Source organism: Electrophorus electricus, chromosome 8 (genome assembly GCF_041902795.1).
Source record: "Electrophorus electricus isolate QZ-2024a chromosome 8, ASM4190279v1, whole genome shotgun sequence".
In the NCBI taxonomy this organism is placed as follows: Eukaryota; Metazoa; Chordata; class Actinopteri; order Gymnotiformes; family Gymnotidae; genus Electrophorus; species Electrophorus electricus.
The window spans coordinates 4,371,240-4,387,695 of NC_137504.1; the positions used below are offsets into that span (position 1 = coordinate 4,371,240).

At 41.0% G+C, this 16,456-nt stretch overlaps 2 protein-coding genes across 7 annotated transcripts in view; one reads left to right on the top strand and one right to left on the bottom strand.

Annotated features, from left to right (window-relative positions):
• The first annotated feature begins 9 nt into the window (after window positions 1-9).
• Window positions 10-16,373, top strand: kiaa1328 (KIAA1328 ortholog). 6 transcript variants are annotated; one of them, XM_081718576.1, is made up of 11 exons: window positions 10-146; window positions 585-620; window positions 889-1,112; window positions 1,226-1,326; window positions 1,584-1,699; window positions 6,620-6,756; window positions 7,522-8,057; window positions 8,188-8,283; window positions 8,497-8,615; window positions 8,737-8,845; window positions 15,602-16,373. In XM_081718576.1, exons 1-11 carry the CDS (start codon window positions 95-97, stop codon window positions 15,828-15,830), a joined length of 1,755 nt encoding a protein of 584 aa, XP_081574702.1. In that variant the 5' UTR covers window positions 10-94; the 3' UTR covers window positions 15,831-16,373. The 6 variants fall into 6 exon arrangements, with proteins under 6 accessions (XP_081574702.1, XP_081574700.1, XP_026859475.2 ...); XM_081718574.1 differs by having other exon boundaries at window positions 36-146; window positions 8,725-8,845; XM_027003674.3 differs by having other exon boundaries at window positions 40-146; window positions 6,627-6,751; window positions 8,725-8,845.
• Window positions 13,691-16,456, bottom strand: part of celf4 (CUGBP, Elav-like family member 4) — a 76,008-nt gene continuing 73,242 nt past the window's right edge. The window contains exon 14 of the mRNA XM_081718579.1: window positions 13,691-13,799. The gene's annotated coding sequence lies outside the window, so the exon portion shown is untranslated. The remainder of the gene's footprint in view (window positions 13,800-16,456) is intronic.

Here is a 16,456-nt window from a genome sequence, read left to right on the forward strand (position 1 = left end):
GTCTGCACGGGGCAAGGTCAACAAATCACAGGTCTGCGTGCTAAGGAGGAGGCGGGGTTTTGTAAATGACTCTGGAAGTGGCGGTTGCTTCAATATGGCCGCTGTTGCCGAAGTCAGAAACTCTGAAATTTACTGGATAGATGACAGTATCCTTGCCAGTGAATTCATTCTTTGTCTGCCCGTGTTTACTTTGGATGTTTTTGATAGCTATGTTTTAAAGTGTCATTAACTGTGAAATGGTTGAGCCGAATGGTTTCGTTAAGTTGACGAGCTCCCTGCTGGCTAGCTACCAGCTAAATAACTGAGCTAACGCTAGCTAGCTGTTTTGTCTTACTGTGGCAACATCGACACAAACAGCTAAGTTAAGTATATCGTAACTAATTTAGCCAAACCCTTATCCAACTGGACAACTTGGCGAATTAAAGTTTAGCTACTTAGCGTTAGTAACCTATAAGCTTGTATTTTGTTGACATGAGAGCTATAGATTAATAATTTTAAAAGGAAAATGAGAACGTTTGTGCATATATTGCCTTATTTACAGTGGAAACAACACATGCATGTATAATATCGCTTGACTTGAACAGAATCAGACGACGAGCAGCCGAGAGTGTACGTTTCAGGTAAGACAAACTAGAAAGCAACGTAGTTAGTAGCATCAGTTTAGATAGCAAAGTTTTATCTGCGCTCCACTGGCCTTTCCTACACTATTCTTTGTACTGTTCCTTCCGGTGCACATTTATAAATAAATTTCCCCTTATCCACTTTAAAGATAAAGGTAAGGTCAGGTGACAAGACTGTTCCTATACTGAAGTTCTTTAATACTATACTGAGGTGTATTGATGTAAAGTAGAAGTGTGAGGTTATTCACTTGCCTTGTGCCTCTTTCAGGAATGAGCAAGAAGATGGGTGTTAAGGCTGCATCCATAAGCAGTAAAGACAGGAAAGTCAAAGGGAAATTCTCCTTAAATAAGGAAGGGAAGAGTGGGAAGAAATTAGACTTGTTCACATCACACGTTGCTGTAGAGCCACTTTTCGCTGAGTCGGCAGTGCAGAAGGCCACGGATTTTTCTGCTAAATCCAAAACCCTTCATCAGGTGTCAGAACCACCTCAGGTAGAACATAGATTTGCTTTCAGTGTCCTCACTCATGGAAGTACTGAGATATTGTTTGAAAAACAAAGAGCATAAGTAATAATTAGAATCTGTTCCTTTTCCCTTGTGTACAGGCACTGCCTAATAGATCTCAAGCCAAAAGCAAGGCTTCACTTAAGGATCTCTGCCCAGAAGACAAGCGCCGTATTGCCAGTCTGATTGAGGAGCTGGCCAGGTATAAGACCTTTTGATGCATGAGGCCTGCTGAATGTATAAATGATGCTTATTTAGAAAACTGTTTTGGTAACATCCTTGAAGGTCTTGCGTTATTGTCGTTATATGACATATGCATTTTGCTCTAATAAGCATAACATTACAAAATTATGCAGACACTAGTACATATTAATTTTAATGTTTACATGGATGCTGTAAGTGTTATATGTGGTATCCTTTGTAACTGTATGCCATTGTTCTGGCATCCCTACTCCCCAGAGTGAGTGAGGAGAAAGAAGAATCTGTGCAGAGACTCCGAGATGAACAAGAGACATTTGAGAAAAAAATACAACAGCTAGAGGAACAGAATCGACTCATCATACAAGAAAGAGAAAGTATCCTTTTCCCCTTTATTTTTATTTGAGAAGCACTCATACATTTGTGTAAAAATGTTATACTGGTAGCGCATACTGCAGAAAACATTTTGTTCTCTCTCTCCCTCTCTCATCCATATATATATATATATATATATATATATATATATATATATATATATATATATATATATATATATATATATATATATATATTACACACACACACACACAGAGTTATTGAGAATGTAGCACAGAATTTTTCTGTTCCTAGAATTGCGCTCTTCTGGACTGAGATTGATCTTGTCATTCCTGAGGTCTGTTGGATCCACTCCTCCAGCTTAGTGGCCAAAGCCCCAAAGTGCCCCATCACCTCTGGGGCAACCTTGGTATTAACTTTCCACATTCTCTCTCTTTCTTCTTTCAGTCCCTGATAGTTTTCAAACTTCTCATATTCCTTCCACTTGGGACTGCCACATCTGTTACTCTTGCTGTCTGGTTGGTTTTTTCACTACTTGTTTGTGTCTGGATCTGTAAATCCCACGGGATCTTAGTGATTCCTCCAATTTGAACTTAGGGGTGTCCAGCTCACATGCCTTGCATATGGTCCTGTATATGATCCCTGCCACTGGGTTGCATCTCTCAGTGTATGCTTTCACTACCAGCAACATACACTTATTACTAAGTGCTGGATTGTCTCAGATGCTCCTTTGCACAGTCTGCATCTTGGGTCTTCTCTGATGTGATACACCCATACTTCGATCAACCTAGTGCTTAGTGCTTGATCTTGTGCTGCATGATTATGACTCTGCTGTCCTGCGTTTTCCAGCCATTGGTGTAGGATTGTCTTATGTTCTTATGTCAGCCGGCTCTGCTGCCTGTCAGTAGTACATCCCATGGAGGGGCTTATCCTGCTATGGCACCTCCTCTGCTTTCCATGGTGAACATGTCCATTGTCAGGTCCAAGGAGCTCCGACACCAGTTCATCCTTGGGGGTCATTGCTTGGACATATTCATGGATTTTCTGTGTCTCGCCCTGGACAGTGGATCTTACACATTTTTGAATTATATATCCTCCCCCCCCCCATGCATCTATGTGTGTGTGTGTGTGTGTCTGTCTGTGTGTGTATAATCCTGACTCATTCTTCCAAAGTGTGATCATATCTTTTTCCCCCTTCACACTCGTGTATACACTCACACAAAACTTAAATAATGTTTGAGTCATCTCTCTATATATATTCATACACATAGTAATAAATATGTAGAGGTGTGTGAATGCATATGCATGTGTGGAGAGAGAAAAAGTAAGTTAGAGTTGGGTTTCATCCCTTTCACAGAATGGAAGTTGATTGCAGTGTTTCTAACAATGTTGCTGTTTGGAGCCAACATTCAGGTAGCATGTAGGTGGACTTTTATTTAGATTTTTATTTTGGACTTTTATTTATTCAAATTAAGATGTAATGCTTGGCATTGGTGAGGCATTGGCAAATGCAGGTGTTCTCAGTGTAGTTGATATCCCACATTTTCATAAGCCCAGTCTAAATCTCTGGTCTGTGGACTCATTGACTTCATTATCACAGGTAATCCTGCTCTCGGACTATTTCTGAAGTGGTCAGCGTCGTTATACAAACTCGTCATGTAAAACTGCATGGCTGTAAGTGCAAAAAAGTGCAGTTTTCACTGTTGCATTTGTTTGCATTTAATAACCATTACCCCTTTATGGCCCAGATGAATGGCAGAATTAGACCTTCTGAGGAATGTTCACTTAAAGTGCACGAGAGTCTGCAAGTCTGGAGAAAACTGGAGAATTAGATTGGGCTGTAATTACCTGTGTAATACCTGTGACCTCACTACAGGGGGCATTGTTGTTAAAGACAAAAATCTTTTTTACATTTTTGTTTTTTACTGGAGCTTAATTTTAAACACACTATGACACTGTAATGAACCATATCCATGTTTAAATGAAGGGGCAGTAGTATGCTGACATGATATGGGATCCAGGAATATGCAAACCTTTTTAACTTCCTCTTAAAAGCATGTTCAGTTATGCTGAAAATTCCACCCTCATTTCTGTTATGAGGGTGGAATGTAACATAAGCTGCTGCTGTGTGCAGTGTTACAGGCTAAATAATGCTGTCTGTGTCCTGTGCATTGAATGAGCCTGTTTGTGCTGGAAGACTTGGCTTAGTGTGGCTCCATTTTGCCTTTTATGTCTGTTAAATTAAAAGCGCTGGAATGGATCACATGAGTAGTGGGACTGTGCCAGCATGTCATTCTGTTTGAGCACCACAAACATCTCAGAGTTTTGAGACTCCTCTGTTTGGCAGCATTACAGTCTTTTGGCACTTTGACACGGGTCAAAGAATGTAGCATACTGTCAATTTTGCCCAGTGGTCTGAAATATGAAGAGTAATCGCTGGCTGCTAAATTGTACAATTGGCACTAGAGCTCAGAAATTAGGACTGCACAGCTCAATTAAATGCACTTTAATCCAGAGTCCTGGCATTTGCACTAAACTTCTAAACACTATTAAAAAGGGTTTTTATTTAAGACAAGCTGTGTGAGGGCCTCCAGCATCCACTGGATTTTCCATCTGATCCTATAGGAGGTGAAAGGCAAAGTCACTTAAGAAGATTTTATGTAAAATAATCTCTCTTATAGTCAATGCCATCTCATCTGCCAACACCACAGTTATCACCACAGTTATGTTTCCATGGTTGGCTAGAAGCAAGGAAAAAAATAATAAAATTTTCTCCTATGAGATGAAATTTGAAGCTTATATATAGAATAAAGTTAGAATTTTGGTGTTCTATTCCATAACTCTGAGCACTAAATTCCATTACAGTGAGCAGCACTAACTTTGTTCTTAAAAAAAAATCACATCAAGCACCCTAGTAGACACAAGGGGGAAATTGAATGCATTAATCAATATCATTAATCTTCTACAAAGTTTGGGTGGCAGTGTTTTGAATAGCATTGATAGATGGTAGTACTAAAACAACTTTTATAAAAGTTTGTTTGTTTGTTCTGAATCTGTTGATCATTTGCTACTTTGTTAGAGCAAGAACTTCTGAATTAGCTTCAGAATAAATGTTCTTCATGAATGATTACTTTTCCAAGTGTTCTAACTGTAAATAACCAACCAAATTTTCCTAGAAAAAAATGTAATAAAAAATGTTACATGAAATCAAAGTAAGAAAAATATCGCTCTCGGGTAGATTGTCCTCTTAGTGATTTACATCACAGCATAGACACATAACCAGACAGACGAGACCATCTTGGCACTGGGAATGGGCTGTTAAAATATTCTTTTCAGCAAGATTTTTGTTCCACCTTGAGGTGGATTTTATTATTTCATTTCTGCACATGGCTGACAGGGGAGTGAATCATGTTGACAGCACCTGTCTGAAATATCGAATGCAAACTCTGATTTTGTGTATTTTTGGATGGGGGGAGGAGAAGCCATCACTCCAGCTTTCCTTTCCTGATGTAGGGAACCTAGCTAGGATTGGCGGCCAGCCAACAGAGGTGCCAGTATGGTGGGGTGCACAGGGAATCTTATCAGTTGCGCTCCAGTCGCTTCAGATTACTAGTTCCTGAGCGTTCCTGTGCGCCCTCCTGTTAATGTATGTGTTCACGCCCTGCCTGCCTATCGAAGTATCAGAAGCCTCTTGTCAGCAGGCAGAAAGATGCCTGTATGTGACGTGCCGTATCAATGAGATGAGCAATGAGCGCCCGACAGGCACTCTGTTCTCCTTGGAAACAAGAGCCCCGTTTACAAGAAGCGTCTGCGTTAACCAGAGACCATGACTTCCAGAGCAATATGTATATTTCTGTGTATTCTCTTTCAGTATGAGGTTATGCTGAAGGCCATGCATGCAAGCTCAATTTGAAATGTCACTCACTGAATTTTACTGATCTTAGATGAACATGTTCACTTTTTTTTTTCTTCTTCTATATTATAGGGATTAGTTACTGTGGTTGTGGTCCACAACCTTTGGCTTCATCAAGCTGGCTGAAAGAGTCCAAACTGGAAGTAGCTTTACAAAGTTTATGCTGCTATATTCTTTTGCAAGTTAAAAGTAGGACCATCAAATGCTGAAATCCTGCATTTGTTTGTGTGTGTGTGTGTGCGTGCGTTACTGAGTGTCTCACGGAGAGAGAAGACAGAAAGAGAGAGACGCTGAGCTGGCTATGTCATGCTGTCATTAGCCGGCCCACCCAGCGTAGCAGTGGTTCTGCTCCAGATCGGGTCTGTTTTTGCCGCAGCTTGTGTGCGGGCCAACTCCCTGTCTCTCAGCCTGGCACTGTGCCTTACCCTGGCCAGCCAGACCCAGATGGAGGAGTCTGTGATGCCCTCGCCCTGAAGAAACTGCTATCTTCCCCTAGCAGTGTCTCTGTGTCTCGGTGCTTTTTCCTCATTGTCTGCACTTTTCTAAAAAGGCAAACTTCAGGCACTGGCTGCTCGGATTCAATCATGCTATAAGCCATAATGGGTGACTTCGGACCTCCTTGTGTCGCTGATATATAATCCTGATTTATTTTCATACCTGTAGTGAACACTACTCTGAGAGAGTCCTTGGGAGAAGATCTGTTAACTCTTTCTAACAGTTCTGTGGGAGTATTGCTGATGTTCAGTGCCTTTCAACTGCACGGTTGTGTTTTTCCTGCTTTTTTTTAACAGTGTCTCCTACATAGCTAATGTCTTTCTAGTGCTAAAATCTAGCATATATTTTTTTATGCACTGGATAGCCCAGGGCTTCGGAAATCAGGTTCTGCTTTGCCTTTTTCTTTTTTTGTACTTTTGTACGTTTTTTTCTCACCTGCTCAGCATTAGGAAGGAAAGCCAATTGGTTTATCATGGCTGAGGAGCAGGGTGGTATCAGTCTTAAGTGGGTATAGTAGTGAAGTTATTCAGTGTGTATTGACTCTTGACCCCAGGCTACAGGCTTGCAGCAGCAGTACAGGGAGTGTCAGGAACTGCTGGGTCTCTATCAGCACTACCTCTCCCAGCAGCAGGAGAAACTCAACCAGTCCATCGCCCAGCTCACGCAGTCTCGTTCCCACAGCAAGGTCAGGTGTGTGTTTTTGTGTGTGTGTGTGTGTGTGTGTATCGCGTGTGTGTGTGTGTGTGTGTGTGTGTGTGCGTGTATCGCATGTGTGTGTGTGTGTGCGTGCACGTGAACACACATGTAAACGTGCCATAGAACTTTCTACCTTTTATAATTAAAATTTTCTTAGACTTTGTACTTTCTTTTTAAATGACCTGTATTCAGTACATAATAATTTTTGTATGCACAACAGTGACCACAAGCAGTTTATCAGTAATTGGTGCATGCTATATGAGCACTATAAATAAGGTTGTTCATAATAGGATACCGCAAACAATTAGGAAATGAGACAATGGCCCTTTATACTGACTAATTAAAGTTATGTAGTATAAACAGCAAGTCTAGAGCTAGACTGTGCACACTGGTGCTGGCTACAGTTAGTTAAGCCACAGGCTCAGTTCTTCTTCTGCCTTCTTTCACTGTAGTAGCGAGAAAAAATAAGTTCATCTCTTGACCTTGGCTGTGAGTAATGCCCGTTTGCATGCCCCATGACCTCCTCTTGAATTAGTCAGCAGCCCACTTCTGTCCTCTTGGAGGCGTTCACTTCCCCTTTAACCTGAATGTTTATCTCTTGTTTGGATGACCTTGTGTTATTGCATTTACTGGTATGGAATCTAGCCACGTCATTCTCACTCACTCCTTTCATGAGAGTCTTTGTGGCCATTGTTTTTTCTGCATGAAATCAGTATGGATATTGAGTTTTGTCCTCACTGTCTCTCCTTGTCTCCACAGATGGCCAACAGTGAGCAAGCTCTCAGCAGACCGGCTGGGGGAGGGAAGGCGTCGGCTCTGGATGGCTCCTACTTGTATCTTGCTTCCTCCGGAACTAGAGGCAGAAGAGAAGGGATCTCAAATACCTCGTTTTCTGTGCCATCACCTTGCAGAGGGCAACATGAGAGTGGCCATGATGGTTGCACCTCAGGTGCCTGCAGGTGCCCAGGAGGAGGCTTAAGTGTGTCTAGACCTGATAGACACTCAAAACGGGAGCAGTTGGCCAGTGATGCTGTGTGGCCATGTGGAGCCACAGTGCCTAGGGGTTCACGCCATGGCCTGGGACTAGAGAATGGTAACAAATGCAGAGCAGAGCTCAGTGAGACAGCGCCTCCTCTTGGGAGGGAGGACTGGGAGGAGAAGAGGCAGCGCTTGCTTCTTCAAAAGAAACAGCTGGAGGTGGAGAGAGAGAAACTGCAAGCTCGACTTGCTCAGCAAGAGGAGAGGCTGCTCAAACAGAACCAAGAGCTCCGACAATCCCGTCTCGACTATCACAAGTATGGCAAATTACATGCTGAACCCTGACAACCTCTCCATGTTTAACAAGCCTGTGCTTGGACAAAGTGCTTAACTTCTGTAACTTCTTCCAGGGAAAAGCTTTGGTAACACAGTACTGTCTATATGCAGGTTCCAGCATGCAGCTACAGCAGAATTGGAGCAGCTCTTTGATGGAAAAAAAATTGATAAAAATCCTCATCCCTGTGTGTCTGTAGATGCACACAGGTAAACCATGCAGAATTCTTCGTGGTTTTGTTTTTTTTGTTATTTATTTTTAAAATTCTTTATTTATTTTAGTTTTTAAGCGTTAGCTTTTATCTATCACCTTAGAAAAATAAAACTTTAGGTGCTATTTCAGTAATTGTATCAGGGAATGCACCACCAGGCTGTTGTCTCTTAAAACTGTCTTACTTTTATATTCTCTGTTTGATCCTGCAGTGAAGGTAAGGAGGGAGGTCGGCAAGCCTTGCAGAGAACTGTCAGACAGCCTTTAAATGATTTTCAACCACAGGTTAGCGGTGGGAACGTTCAACCACCTGGCCCCATACTTTCACACGGTAAGGTGTATTTGTGTAGTTATTTAAAAAAAAAAAAAAAGCAGATGGAAGATTATAGAATTTTTTTCACACCCTTCTTCCACTCTCTTTAATGTGTTCTTTCCTTAAGAGCTGTCTGCAGTATCCAAAAAGGATGTGGCCACCTCTCCTGTGCATTCTTGCATCTCACAGAAGTCTACTCCATCCCAGGCTTTGCCCATCAGTGACCTCAAAACCCCTGGGGCCCCCAGGTAAGTTAGTATAACTTCTACATTAAGCAAAATTAAGAATTAGAGGTCCAATTAAAAACATCCACTTCTGTTAGGTCCACCTATGATGGGTGAAAAATAACTGAAGGAATGTTCATCGAGTCTTGCCTATCACGTCTGACAAAAAAAGGTTTTTTTTTTACTGCAGGCTATCAAATACCATATGGTGAATGTCTGTGGGAATATGAGAGGTTGCCATCTAACAACCCTCTATGCTTTGCTGATGTCTGTTTATTTGACTGAGCTAGATTTCACTCCTAACTCGTAAACTGCATGTTTAATCTTTTGATATAGTTTTTGACAGTTGTCTTTTGATTAGTTTTTCAAGGCATCCATTAATCATTATAGAAAACATTTGGAGAGTGTTTGGTACTTGTTTCTCTGGATTGTGTCACAGAGACCGTCACCCAGGAAGGTAAAAGGGGTACTCTGGCTGTTCTGCCAGAGAGCTTGCTCTTTGGTCTGGTGGTTCGAGTACACTGGACAAAGACTGGTGGGTCCTTGGTTCAAGGCTACCATCTCAGTCTTCTCTACAAATGGTTTCAGAAGTGGGATGATACTGCAAAGCCATAAGGAACATGCAGCTGGTTAAAGGAGCTCCACTGCTGTGAGATGATGGTACAAAGCCCAGTGTGAACCCCTAGTGAGTGGTATGGGTGTGACCCTGCAATGAAGGGTGGATGCGTGAGGGAAACACAGAAAATGTGAACTGCAGGGGTGCACTACACTGAATGTGAAGGCAGTGTGACACAGACGTCACTACCTAAAGGAGAGGGTGGTGTAACGGACACCCTCAGGAAGGTAAATGTGTGCTTTGGTTGCTGTGCGAGAGAGTTTGCTCTTTGGTTTTTTGCCTGCAAGACCCAAGTTCTGTGGTTGCTTCCAGCCTTTGCTACAGATTGCATTATCTGCTTTTTAAATGTCATCTGAAGCCTACTTTAAAATACTCAACCAGGCAGTGTTCTTTTTGGATTTTTGCAATCCTCTTTCATGTTGGAACTTGCTTGCCCCAATGGAGAGGATTTTTCTAAAAAATATACTTGAGAGTAAGCTTAAACTATGTACCAACATACTCTGAAGTGCCCTAAAAATTGGTCCACCAGTCTAATACTTGGTAGGTCCCCCAAAGGAGCGTATGACTGCAGGAATACGACGAGGCATGGACTCCAGCATCTTGCGTAAATATTCTGTGGGCAGTGAGCACCATACTGCTTGCAGGACAGTCTACAATTCTGTTGTATTCCGAGGTGTAGGATTTCTGTGTTCCACAGTGCGTTGCGTGGCATCCTTGATGTGTTTGATAACGTTGCGATCTGGTGACTTAGGTGGGAATGGCAAATCCCCAAACTCAGATGAGTGATCCTTTAACCATAATTTGTTGTCTGTAGACATGTGTCCTGTTGGAAGAGGCGAAATCCATCAGAATGAATGCAGGACATGAACGGAACATAACTTATCAGAAGGGAAGGACACATAGCGTTCACCTGTCAGAGACGTTTGTAAACGTACTGGGATCCCATGGAATGCCAGATAGCCAAATCCCATACCATTATGGAACCACCACCAGCCTCTACAGTCCACTGCTGACATGCGGGATCCATGGCTTCATGGGGTTTTCTCCACACATGGATCCTTCCATCTGCCCAAAATCATTGGAAATGTGACTTATCAGACCAGGCTACTCATTTCCATTCAACAAATGTCCATCTCACATACTCCAGCTTTTAAACTTTGTTGAAAATCACTTAAATTGTGATAACTTGACATTCTCATAGTGGAAACAGCTTTAGAAGCTTCCATAGATGTCTGCCGTTTTATATACACACTGGCTGATGCAACCGATGACGTGCATAGGTGGCGTTGCTATGTATTTTGCATAGGCTTGTTTGTTCCAGTTTTTCTGGCACTTCAGAGTGCATTTTCAGCAACTAACAAATTAATAGTAAATATTAAGTGTTAGAGGCCAGGTGGATGGGTTAGCTTCTTCATTTTTTTTTTTTTTTTTTTTCCCCAAATGCCTGTGGATTCAGACAGCAATAAATTCTTGTCCATGTTTTTGTTGTGGTGCAAATGGTTCTGATGTGGTAAAGTGGCTTTTCATCAGCAATACATTTATTTTCTGCCTTTGACACTTCGGTGACTTGAGGACCACTCAGCAATGGAGAGGTTGTTATTTCCATGTACAAAAATACAGTGCTCAACAGAAAAGCAGTACTGAACAAATCCAATGACAGAGCCATTCAAATAAATACAATTTATAACCGTGGTTTTGGAAGCAGTGAAAGGACTGGTAATAGACAGCAGTTTAGGCTGAACACCACAGCAGGGGAGCCCACTAACTGTGCAGAGCAGGGTGGTGTATGCATTACTGTTCTGGGAAATGCTGCTTATATGATGGAGCTTTTTGTATGCTATGAAAAGAACAGATGGATGTGAAGTCGGTAGGAGAGATGTATGTGGCGAAAATGGCGACCGGAAAGAGGCCTGGTCTGATTCTGATGCAGCCTCTGTTTGATGAGCTAAATGAAGATTTTTGCCGGCTAGCGTTGAGGCTGACAGGAGCCAAGCTGAGTCCCATTAGCTGGCGTAGCAGGCCTCAGCAGCAGGTGTAATTGAACAGAGTTCTCCAGCCCAGGATGGGAACGCACATCCTCCCCCCACTTAATGAGAAAGAGAGAGGCAGAGAATGAATCACTGACCGCTAGCGCGAGACACTCTATGAGAAAGGAAGGAAATTCATTACCGTTTCCCTTTAACGTGGAAAGGTAATTAATGTGACAGCATGAACCCCCCCCCCCCCCCCCCCAAACTCTCTCTGAGTGAGCCCAAGTACGTCTTAGTATGCCATCCTCTGGAAAATGCGGAATATTTGTAAGTCATTTGTAAAGACTTCTTGCTGTTTTATGATCACAGAAAGAATATACTGTCGGGCAAACTAATTGCCATTTTCTTTCAATATGTATTGTGAATATTTTTTATTAATGCAATCTCTTTTTTGATATCTATGCTCCAGCTTCTTTGAAGCTAAATGAATTAGTCTATTTTGCATATGGCTGTGATTTATATGTATGGTATATCTGGAAAACGAGGGAACTGACAGAGATGGGGATTCTCATCATCCTATGTACTCCACATTTATCTCTCAAAATAAGACAACCATAGTGCCTGTGTTAATGATCAGCAAAAGTGTCTTGAGTGTTCTTTTCACATTGAAATTCTCAGTTCATTGTTATGAAGGGTATCTGTGACCCGGGAGTCCAGTAGCCTACATGCAGGATCTTAGGATTTGAACTAGGAGAGGAATAGGAGATTCACTCCAGATCATACATTCAGTTAAGCAGCTTGAAATTGATTTATAAAGCAGATGCACTCTGTGTTTGATAAGTGAGTAATACTTTCTTCAAAACTTGCAATTTCCATGTAAGGTGCTCTGTGTGTTTCAGAAAACCTGACCAGAGCCATAGGCTTAAATGGTGTTTTGTGGAAGTTGGCCAGAGGATCTTGAATTGACTATCCCTCTCTCGTGTGTGAAAATGTATTAAAAGTTATGCTTTTTAGTTGACAGCGATTCACCTGATTTTTACATTGTTTTTTTTTTTTTTTTTCCCTTTTCTTCAAAGAATGTCCTTTTCATACCCACCTGCCCAGAACCTGTATTCTAATACATTTAGAGTGTAGTATGTTAGCTATTCTAATCCTGGGGCCTGGACTCCATTGACATGATGCTCCTTAAGCTAACAAGCTCTGTGAAAAGTTAGCTTATGTATGGACAATAAATATTTAATTGTAGTCCACTGTCCTGGGGCTTCTTTTGCATTATTCAATGGTGAATCTGATTTGAGAAAATCAATAAAGCTTGTCATCTTATGGGTTTTGGTTTTGAGAGACAGGTTTTGTTGGAAGCCAGGCAGGCTTGGGTTGACTACTGGCCATCCTCACTTTGTTATATCCACCCTATGATTATGGGGTCCAGCATTTAATAAATTCCTATTTAAGCAATTAATACATATATATTGATATTAATATATGAAGGTTTGTTACAAAATAAATTGTAGCTTTGAATCAGTCTAGAAGTATTCTTGCACAGCACTTCTTTTGTAATTGCCACCGCATTTTTTCAAGCTGTCTGTGTGATCTTGTGATTAGTCACAACATCCTCACCTTTATGGGTGAAAGGTGAACCTTTTTATTTCCCCATTCAGTTGTGTTCTTGTGTTCTGAGGGTACCACAGGGTTTTAGTGGTGGCGTTTATTGCCAACCAGCAGCTTAGCAGGTTTGGTTATTTCTATGTCAAGTAGCAGACTCTGGATTTGAAGACCACTTTAAGGTGCTTGTTTGGTTTAGGCTGCATGTAGACAGATCATTGTGGTCCCTTTCGCTTCAGAAATTTGTGGAGCTTTTCAGGGAAAAAAGTAGCATTTTTATTTTTATTCAGGACTGGTGCCAAAACGGTGTCTATCCAATTTTTGACCTATAGCAACCTTTTTGCTTTAAATTGAACTCGACCACTTGTAGGCTTTTTTCAAAGGGGGGAAAAAGTCATTCGTAATTCTGTAATCTTAGTAAAAAGGTTCAGCATGCTTCTGATAGAGCAAGTAAGTAATGAGAGTTCTCCTGCCTATGGACCCTGCCCCTCCTCCCCACCTTTTGCCAGCTATTGATTTGGAGGAAATTGACATGCAGTTTGTCGGCAATTGCCAGTTTAGGACTTTTATATTGCTGTTTGGTCTGCAAATGAAAGGAGCAGTCAAGTGTGACACACATTTTTAATGAGAGTGGTAAAATTACTGCAGTCTAAAGAAGAGGAAACTGATAAACGGCCTTTTGTTTGGCTTTAGTGAAGCAGAGCCTGGAAATTCCTCACAGCCTGACCCCTCCCTCAGCTGCTGATTGGAGCTTTAAGGCTGCATTTGTCCATCATCTCATTTCTGTGAACTGTCAAATAAGACGGTAGAGGAAGAGCAGGGATTAGCAAGGCCCTCGCTTAAGTGATATTAATGTCTCATGGTCACTTGGCAGTGAACCTTGTGAAAAGCAATGGGTGCTGGGTAGATATGACTGCCAAAGACATTAGCATTCTCTCCAGCCATATCCTCCTACCTGTGCACCCCTCCAAACTATGCCCCCCTTGCCTTGTTATAGATTGTGACCGGCGGTAAGCGATGCATTATTCATACAGCAGTGTCGTCTGTTGATGGATGGCTGTTTGAGAAGCCTGTCCGTTAAATAAATCAACAAATAAAAATGCAAATTCTCACATTTCGAGAGGGAACGTGGCCAAAGTCCCACCCCATCAACTATTCCCCTAGTCTTTCTGCACTTACTTGTACAGTCCCACTCTTTATTTTCTCAAACATTGATGTATGGAGAAATGTTAGCTTGATATTGACATAGGCGATCCACTTATTGCAATAAAATTAGATATACATATATTATCATGCATGTGTCAACCTTCCATTCTTTTATTCATGCGGGATATGGGAAGTAATGTTTACATTCTGGCATTTCTGGGAATGTGCTGTTATCCCAACATTTACTTTTATGACTTTTACTTGTGCTTAAATTGTAACTCGCCGATTTTCTTCATGTATGCCTTTTAATGGTCTTTTTATAACTTAAAGACAAAGTAGGCAGGATTATTACATTCAGAAAATATATTGAGTTGGCAAACTCATTTCTAATCTTGGAGTCAGTGGCTGTCAGGATTAAAAAGAGCTGTACTGCCTTCCAGAGTGTTCCTTTGAAAATATAGTGTTTTAGAGCACCACAAAATATAATTAATACACATAAATATGAATAAAATGTACCATGATGATGTAAACATGTTAGGCATAACTTGCTTGGATTTTATGGCTATTGTTGACTTGCTTCTAGCCATCTTGTCTGCTACATCTGGATGTACTATGGTTTCACTGTGGAATTAATTGAAGCAATTGGCTGAACACACCTTTTGTAACAGTGTGTCATTGTCTCATCTTGGTGTTTTTGATTCAGCGATATAAAATCCCTGTTTGATTAACAGACTTGTGTTTGAATATTTCTCCATCTTAAATTGGAATTTAAGTATAATGGTACAGGATGTTCTTGCTTCCTGGAACTCCTTGCTAATCAAAGCCAGTAAAACATCTTTAAAAATGTCATGATTGATGTGCACAGTATTTACTGTTTAAATAAATGCATTTGTTATATCAAGTACTTGCACTTATTTTATTGACATATTGACCATTGAATGTTACCAGCATAAAAGTAGGGTTAATATGCTATGCATACACTGAGAGATGATGTCTCTTTCTGATGTTCATATCCACATACATGGATGCAAACTGATGCATTAAATCAACAGAAAACTGTTACCACCACTATAGAAGTCTTCTAAAGAATATTGTTTTATATCTCAAATGTTTGACTTTGTTCTTGCTGAATAATTTATAAAGCCCCCAGACTGAACAATGGAATCTGTATTAGATTAATCTTTCTTTGTGTATTTATTATTTTATTTATGCATTTTGTTTTTTCTCTATTTCTTTACGAGGAAGGGGAAAAAACCTCTTTCATGTTACTTCTACACTCTGATTGATTTAACGGTTCCATTACCCCCAACTATATTGTTTTTTCTTGTACCTCTGTACAAAGAGCTGGAATACAGCTTTGTTGTAACTTAGTTCTAGAGGTTCCAGGAAGTATGTGAGGCCTGGTGTTTGTGCATAGTTTTGCTGACTCATGGTCTTCACTTGCAGGTTGGACTCCTCTGTGACTGAGCTGTTGGACGTTTTCAGCCCCATCGCTAACCCAGGGAGAAGCAGACTCAGCCCTTCTTCCCAAAGAAGGCCCGCTGGCCCTCACCAGCATCTCTGTGTTGCCCAGCCTATTCATAGGACCCTGCTCTCTCCTCCAGGCCAGGGCCAGCCCTCACAGCAAGACTTGGAGGAGAGTCAGATGCTGGAAGACATCTTCTTTATCTGCTGAGAAGGGAGCTCCGTGGCCCATTGGTGCCTTGAAGAGAGCCCACTAAGGCTGCTAGAACTGCACATGAGATCGAGGCCTTGCTTTATGGCTAACAAGCTAAAGAGGGAAGACAAACTGCTAGAACTGAACTGGACTGATGCGTGATGTTGTTTCCAAGCCATTCCTGAGCTTCTGGTGCCTTTTTTTTTTTTACGATTGTTAGTATTAAACTGGTTTTTATTATGCCTTAATTGTGAGCCTATGCCAAAGTAATCATGGGCTTTACTTTTGGTGCTCTTTTTAACATTTAATCTGATGTTAATAAACACGTATTTATTCTTGTAACAGTTTTGTACTCTCTGTGGTTCAAGCTAAGTATATTGTGGCTGAATTTATGTGATTATGCTGAACTAAAATGGTCTAATCTACATACACATCCCTTTTAAAGGGATAGTTACAGTACAGTTAGGAAAAAATGTTCATATTAAGTGGAATGTTAATTGCTCTAGCTCCTAGCTCCTGTATGGCTTGTCAGAACCTAAAAGCTGTCTGGCTTTTTTTTTTTCTCAAAAACTAAAAAATGTTATAAGTGTACTGATTTTGTTTTTTTTTAAATATAAATATTACATGCATTCTTTACTTCAGGA

Excerpts from the sequence above, each read along its gene's own strand:
- kiaa1328 (XM_081718574.1), top strand. The coding sequence starts at position 95 with ATGGCCGCTGTTGCCGAAGTCAGAAACTCTGAAATTTACTGGATAGAT. Across the intron at positions 1,700-6,619 it reads CATCATACAAGAAAGAGAAA|GCTACAGGCTTGCAGCAGCA; the intron begins GTATCCTTTTCC and ends TCTTGACCCCAG. Across the intron at positions 8,846-15,601 it reads AAAACCCCTGGGGCCCCCAG|GTTGGACTCCTCTGTGACTG; the intron begins GTAAGTTAGTAT and ends CTTCACTTGCAG.